We start from the raw sequence: 7,770 nt of genomic DNA on the forward strand, positions 1-7,770 counted from the left end.
TTATCTAAGGGTTTTAGATGGAATATTACCTAATCGTGTTAGACTCTTAGGGCCCTAGTTTGATGGCGGATGCTCTGCGAATGCAACCTATTCGGCCCAGGCAGGTTGTCTTATACGCCAGGGATGAATGAATAATTCTGCAGAGGCGTGGATTTTGAAGCGAGGCAACACGTTGTTCTCTGACCCGAAAAATGTGCATGCGCCAATCACAAACCATCACTGCCCAATTCTAATCTTTTATCTGGCAAATAGAGATCACATTCCCTTTATTCTAAGGGTGACGCAACATATTTCTGTATTCATAAAGCAGGAGCAAACTTGTGTTGTGGAATAATGCAATTAATCTATATCGATATCCTTAAAATAAAAAGAATAAAATGTTTGTCCTGGGAAGAGGTAATCCAATTTGTCCAACTTGAATTAAATGCCCAATCTGCAGTAAACGAATGTCATCCATGATGTAAATAAACAAGAATGACTTGTCCTCTTACGTCTATTCATATATTGAAGTGTAATTAGACTACGGCAGAGGAAGAAATGTCGCGCCACCACAAAAGGTCTCTTTTATTGGCATGGCCGCAACGGAATACAGAAAGGCTGGTCCTGGTGTTCAAATTCTCATGTCATGCAAATTAATACATTTATACGTCCATTCTCTCCCGATGACTGAATGCTCAGCTAAACAAGCTGTCAGTCACCTCTTTGTTTCTGCTGGGGTTCTAGATGCAGCAACGGCATCAAAAAGTAGTGTGTTCCCAGAATAAGTCGAAGTGATAAAAGACATGTAAAAGAGAACATTTCAATCTAATTAAAGTTGAATTGCTTAGTTACCTGAGAAGAACCTAAGAGGCTGTTGCAGTAAGCGCTTAAGACCATTCTTTCACATCGCCACGTGTCCCATTGGGGAAAAGAGTGAACGTATTAAGAAAGCCCGGGCTTCCATCTCAAATCTTGTACTTCCATGGAAAATAGAGCTGACTTCTCCTGCTCCCACAACTTGCAACACAGCGAGTGCCAGTCTGCTGAAACATTTAACATTTAAGCAAAGATGTATGCTATACATCTCTCATTTCTGTATCTAGATCCAAAGTTGCATATGTGTTCCATTAGACACATATTAGATGATTAAATCGAATGTGTATCACATGTTAAAAACGTTATACATTTTACATGTCGGGCCTAAATGTATCCTCCAGAATGGGACAGGCTATATTAGGCTCGACAAAAATAGCTCGTCATAGAATATACGTGAGCAAAGCTATGACATTTTCTATTGAACAAGTTCAAAGTCACATAGAATGATTAACAATATATAACGGTCAGTTCAAAGGGATGTGGCTTGGTCTGACAAGCTACAATTATGTGTCAACGAATTGACTTGTTCTGAACGACAGAAAAAGCACTACACTCTATTCCTCATAAAAGCACTTCTGGCACACACTGTCCAGAACCTATGGGGATATCCAGGTTAAAGGGATTGCTCGGCAGTGCTATTGGTCGACTTTAACTGAACTTCGGCCTGGCTTTGCCCGCGTTGCGTCTTTGACCACACTTCTACCTCGCCCGCTGAAACATTGTTGTTTTAGTGTGCAACAGTGGGCATGCACTGGTGGTTGCACCGGCCGTTTTCGTTAACTACTAGGGACCTTAGTGTGTCCCCACCGAATGAGGCGTAACTTTGTCTAACGGTCATTGATGTGGTACATGTCAGACATCCCGAAAGTAGAGCAGTGTATGGTTGCTGTGTTCATGTAGCCAAACATCAGCTTTAAACAATCTCACACAGACACACACACTCTCTCACACACACACACACACAGGCAGCTCAAGAAGGACCCTAATCATACGTGCTAACACTGTTGTGGCACATGAGCTGTGTAACATAACGTGGAATATATCTCTCTGGAATGTTCTGGTATCTCGCGCATTCTCCCTGTTTTTTGTGTCGTGTGAGTGAGTTGTAGGAGGTGGGGGTGTTAGCATGGCTAAGCTGTTATGTCAACAGGGTGGAGGGCCCTGGCGTTCAAGTGAGCGGCGTCCTTCACTGGCTCCCTGACGAGCTGCTGAGGGTAATGAGTGCTGTCAGTCTGGAGCGTGCTCAATATGTCACTGCGCAACGTGACAGGAAGGTCGAAGGCTCTGTGTGTGTGTGTGTGTGTGTGTGTGTGTGTGTGTGTGTGTGTGTGTGTGTGTGTGTGTGTGTGTGTGTGTGGAGAGTGGGAGGGGGGGAGAACATCTGGCCATAGCCCCAGTAAAAAAACCCACCACAGCATCTGTTTATCTCAGGGCTGTGCGACACTGATGGTGTTAACTGGAGAAAAAAAAAACATACACACATGCATTCACGCACACACACACACACACACACACACACACACACACACACACACACACACACACAGGCACACACACACACACGCACACGGACACACACACACGGACACACACAGAGGGATGTGATCAGTCAGAGAGCAATCCTCATCTCTGGCCTAATTTGCACAGATGCGTGGGGGCATGCGTCACACGGTGGCGCATGAGAAACCGTAAAACCGGTGGCCTGCTTTTGACTCTTACCGGCTAGCTTGCCAAAAAACATGCTTTCCGTGGATGGTTCTCTCTCTCTCTCTCTCTCTCTATTTGTGTGTGTGACAGAGAGAGAGAGAGAGAGAGAGGAGCACAAGCACATTGAATACATAATGTCATCTGCCGCCCAGTTTCCCCTGGCTGCCTAATATTTATGACGGCGCTGTAGTCTGTGGCACATTAAAGCTGTCCAGAGAGGAGGGGGGGGGGGGTGAACAAAGTGAGAGTGAGAGAGGCGGAGTGACTAATGGACACTCTGCCATTTCTCAGAAAGATGACGCTTGTCTGACTAGTGACGCTCGTTTTTTTGCACATAATCCTCCGCGATTAGGACTGGAGTCGTTTTGAGTTTTTGTTGTTGTCGTGCTTTAGGCTTTTTACACCAGCAAGTTGTCACAGCTTCTCTATCTATCTATCTATCTATCTATCTATCTTTCTAGCTACTTATCTATCTATCTATCTCTCTCTCTATTTATTTATTTATTTATTTATTTACGGTATATATATAAGAGAGAGAGCGCTATTGTCTGCTATATTTCATGTGTTTGCAAACTGAACACTACACTGTTCTACCGAAGAACACTGCGGACATTACACTGTTAAATAGTTTCAACTGTTGCTGTTACTATATTAACACAATCTCAGACCCCGACATATGCACCCGGACAGACAAACATACACACAAACAGTCACACACACACAAGACAGATCTCTGTCTGAGTACACTGCCAAACAGTACAAATGCTGCCCAGTCTCAGACAGCCTCTCAACCGTGTCCTGGTTCATGCTTCGGCAGGTGGAGATCGTGACCCACGCCGGGCCTCACCGGCGCCTGTGGATGGGCCCTCAGTTCCAGTTTAAGACCATCCACCCGTCAGGCCAGACCACCGTCATCTCCTCCAGTTCCTCTGTGCTGCAGTCCCAGGGCCCCTCCGACACCCAGCAGCCCCTGCTGGACTTCGACACCGACGACCTGGACCTCCACAGCCTGAGGTGAGCCCCCCCCCCCCCAACAACGCCACTTTTGTCTAAGGCACTCACCCTGACAGGAGAGCCGCAGAGCGTCAACACAGATCCTCATTACCTCACGCCCTCTACCCACGTTAAACACAATAGTGCTACACATGACACTAGGGCTTTGACAATAGGGTTCACCAGCACTGGTGTTTACTCGACCACTGCCTGAGGTGAAAACAGTATCCTCTTGAGTAGAGAAGTGCTAGTTTGTAGTGTCTCTTCCCACAGTGCGTCATGATGTTTTTGTGTGTGTGTGTGTTGTTTTCAGGATCCAGCCGGTGCGCTCTGAGCCAGTGAGCATGCCTGGCTCCTCTCGGCTCGTGGGGGAGCGGAGAGGCCAGTCCATTGAGACGGGATCAGGTAAGAAAAGCGGGCTTTTCCTTTTTTTTCTTTTTTTTTTTTCTGTCTGTCTTTCTTTCTTTCTCTCTCTCTTGTCTTTCATTCCTTCTATTTCCTATCTGTTTTTGTTCTCAGTATCTTCATCACTCTCTCTTGATCTGAAAGTGCCCGTGTTGATTGATGTGATTGCTTAAAGTCGCACCCACCCATATTCAGGACACACTCATGCGTATGAACTCACGCACACATCTTCGCGCAAAACCAGGATGAGTGTGTGTATCATCAGTTCCTGCCATGGAGAATGTACTTTGTAACTTCAAGGGCATTCAGTACATTTGAACCATCCTTTTGTCTGTTGTCCCTTTTGAGTCTTTGTATATAAGGTTGGAATAATGGCATTCATTCTCACAACCAGAAGCAAGTGACAACCTTAAAGAAATCAGAGGCACATGGTGTAGAGTTTTCTTTGTGTTTGAAGTAATAATAAAAAAAAAACAGAACAGCATGAACACTGTTTTGTTTGGGGAAAATAGACTTACTATGCCTTATTGTTGTGATCTTGTTTGAGAAGATATTAATACTGCCCCGGCTGTGAATATCTCCCTTCTCTTTTCTTCTCTATCCAGTTATCACGTTAGGATAATCCAATCGACCAAGATCAGGGCTGCCATCCCCTTTAACAATGGAGAAATAAATAAATAACGTCATTATGGTGGTGCTGAATTTGAGTCTTTGTCCATAGAGTGCTGCTTCATGTTTTCTGCTGATGTGCAGTTCCGCATGGGATTAGGGGGGGGGGGGGGGGCAGACTGTAATCCGAGATGACGTTCATATTTCCACATAACGTTGAAAAGTTGAGCTACGGCGCAGTCCCTGTCATAAAGATTTCGCCCGTGCGATTTGACTTTTATTGTTTTAAGCGGATCGGCTGGTTGTGTACATTATTTGGCTCTGATTTTGTCAGGGCGCATCCATCCGTTAAGGCAAACAGCTAAGACGGGTCTGCTAAGAGCTTGCGTCTTCAGAAATACTTGAAGTCATTTCCCATACTGAGCGGAAGGGGAATCATCCAGAGACCTGTCACATCACTCCCACCCCTCCTCAACTCTCAACCCCCAGCCCCCCCAAACCCCTTCCAAAAGCAGACCCATCAATTTTTATTACCCTGTTTGAACCAGCAGTGCCCCCTCACACACCACCCCACCCCTCTCCCCCTGGCCTTGCCTCTTCCTCCCTCCCCCCCCCCCCCCCCCGGCTCTGCTGTCTGGAGCAGCGGTAGTGGAGGAGCCTGGACAGGCTTTTATGGGATGATGCTTATCAGTCTGCGTGTGATTGCTCAGCACTCAGGCTGGCCGCGGACCCGGCGTGGCGCCTCCTCTTATCACCCGCCACGCATCGCTTTTGTCTTTACCTTCAGAAAGGGGACGCGTGGGCCTGTTTGTCCTGGGGATTATCGCAGTGCACACACACACACACACACACACACACACACACACACACACACACCACTTCTCTCCTCTCCCCATGGCACCTCTCTAGAGCCACATTCCTACTCCATCCGCTCTCCCTCCACACAGCCTGCGCCGCTCTTGTCTGGTCAGGGCTGCGTAGGGGACTGGGGCCGGGGGCCCCTGGAGGCCAGCGGAGCCGACAGCTGAGTGACAGAAGTCACTGAGGCCCTGTTAGGCTCCTTGATGTCCTGATGTCGTCTGTGAAGATAGTGCATTAGTACCGCCTCTCTGCTCCATCTTTCTCACTGCATGGGGGAGAGTGTTAAGCTTTAATGAGGAGGTGTCTATATCCTGTGCTGACATTAGGCCAGGGTGATGCGTGCATGTTTGAATGTTGGGTGCATGTTTAAGTGTGTGTGTGTGTGTGTTGTGTGTTGGGAGTATGGCGGTTCTTATGCATTGCACTTAGCTTGCCTCGGCTATGAATGTTGTTAACTTGACTGAATGCCAGATGTGTTCAGCAAACCATGGCCCTTTTCCCTTCTCCCTTCTTTCTTTCTCTCTCTCTCTCTCTCTCTCTCTCTCTCTCTCTCTGTCTCTGTCTCTCTGTCCTTTCTCCCCTCTGAAAGGCTTACAGTCTGCTTGACGCAGCACAAATGTGGGTGGGCGGGTCGGCGGAGAGACAGGCATAGGCCAGTTCCACCGCTCTCTGGGCTTCATCCCCTTCTCCCACCCCACAGAAAATCAATGCAGGGAGCAGCCGGCATTATCGATACTCCCTATCTGATCCCCCAGGGCGCGCGCGTCACCCAGGGCCCCGGCGTAGACTACACACGGCTCGCAGCATGCAGGAAGCAAAGAAGGCGCTTAATCTGCGCCGCCGCCTCCGATAAAGGCGCGCGCGGGAGCTCTGCACAAAGGGCCGTGCTCGAGATTGTTAGTTTGTTATGACTTAGTGTACAAAACACGCCGGCATTCGTTCCACACAAACACTTTTTCCATCCACAAAGGCTTTACTGTGTGTGTGTGTGTGTGTGTGGCGGCGGCGGCTTTGGCAGAGAAGGAGGTTAGCGTGTGACAGTGCATGGAAGATGCTGGCTTGTTATCAGTTCGCTATCGGGATCCTGGAAGGGGCGGCACTGATCGGAGGGTGTATTCCTGTGTTTGTGTGTGTGTGTTTGTTTGTGTGTGTGTGCATGCATACTGTGCATCACCATACATTAACGCGTTGGCAGCGGTTAGAGACATTAAACGTGCAAGAGGGCATTATGAGCACGGTGCCTTAGTAATCAGCGTCAGACTGAGAGTGGCCATTACTGTGGCCAGAGCCCGCCTGCATTATCACACCATCCCGAGGCCGCCACCACTCAGGAGATATCGATCAGCCGCTGGAGTGTGGCGGCGCGTTTCATCTCACACTCAGCAGCCCAGCCCTGCCCAGCACGGCCTCAGCACCACACACTCAGGTCCACCTCCTTACTGTGTGTGTGTGTGTGTGTGTGTGAATGTGATAGTGTCTCTGTCTTGAGACTGTGTGTGAGCTGAGACAAAGCCTGCACTGTATGTGCGTTGGTGGTGGTTGTTGTTGTTGTTGTCCCTGCCTCCAGGGCTAGGGGCGGTTAGGGCTTTTGGGAAGGGGACAGGTATCCCCCCCCCCTCCCCTCCACGGCTGAGTGCTCTGAGGGCTGGGCACCTATGCTCAGGCTCTGGCTGCCAGTAATGAATCCCGACCGGCGGCCTGTAATTACCTGGCCTGGCCATAAAGGCGGCTTGTTGTGGGAAGATACTGCTCACATTCACCCTGGCAGGATCTGATGCCGCGCTGAGGGAGGGGCCCGCGGCACATGATCTGTCATGCACAAAAGAATGGGAAGGTGGGGAGAGTTGTGGTGATGTGTGTGTGTGTGTGTGTGTGTTGTGTGTGTGTGTGTGTGTGTGTGTGTGTGTGTGTGTGTGTGGGGGGGGGGGGGGTGGTGGTGGTACAGAGACCCAGCATTCTCGTGACCTGTCGAGCCCCGCGCCTCATCTCCTGTCTAACCCCCCCTCCCCCCAAACCCCTCCACCTGACACACACCATCCCCACCACTTGCATCAATAGGCCCCTGCCACCTGTCCTCTGTTCCCCTCATGCACACTCCCCCCCTCTCCCTCTCTAGTCAGTGGCTCCTTTCTTGCCGCCGCTGACCTGGAAGTCCCCGGCACAATGGGGAAGGTGCCGCTCGGGCGCAGCCGCGCTGAGAGATCCTCCGGCGCGATCTGGCCTCCTCATGAAAAGGCGCCTTTCTTATCGGGCCGCTCCCGCGGCTCAGGGAGCTGGGGGTCGGCCTCTGCCATCTCCTCTTGCTATCTTTCTTTTATTCTCTTCTGTTCCCCCCCCCCC

General features: G+C 49.6%; 1 protein-coding gene across 5 annotated transcripts in view; it reads left to right on the forward strand.

Annotated features, from left to right (window-relative positions):
- bcas3 (BCAS3 microtubule associated cell migration factor) overlaps positions 1-7,770 on the forward strand; it is a 243,483-nt gene that overhangs the window by 86,836 nt on the left and 148,877 nt on the right. For 4 of the 5 annotated variants that reach the window (XM_012824095.2, XM_031573597.1, XM_031573595.2 and 1 more), the window contains exons 21-22: positions 3,380-3,576; positions 3,869-3,960. In XM_012824095.2, coding sequence (XP_012679549.1) covers positions 3,380-3,576; positions 3,869-3,960 — 289 coding nt within the window. Of the gene's footprint in view, positions 1-3,379; positions 3,577-3,868; positions 3,961-4,565; positions 4,700-7,770 lie in introns of those variants that run through there. The other variant, XM_031573596.2, reaches the window with a different exon arrangement.

The sequence above is a fragment of the Clupea harengus genome, chromosome 9, assembly GCF_900700415.2.
Source record: "Clupea harengus chromosome 9, Ch_v2.0.2, whole genome shotgun sequence".
In the NCBI taxonomy this organism is placed as follows: Eukaryota; Metazoa; Chordata; class Actinopteri; order Clupeiformes; family Clupeidae; genus Clupea; species Clupea harengus.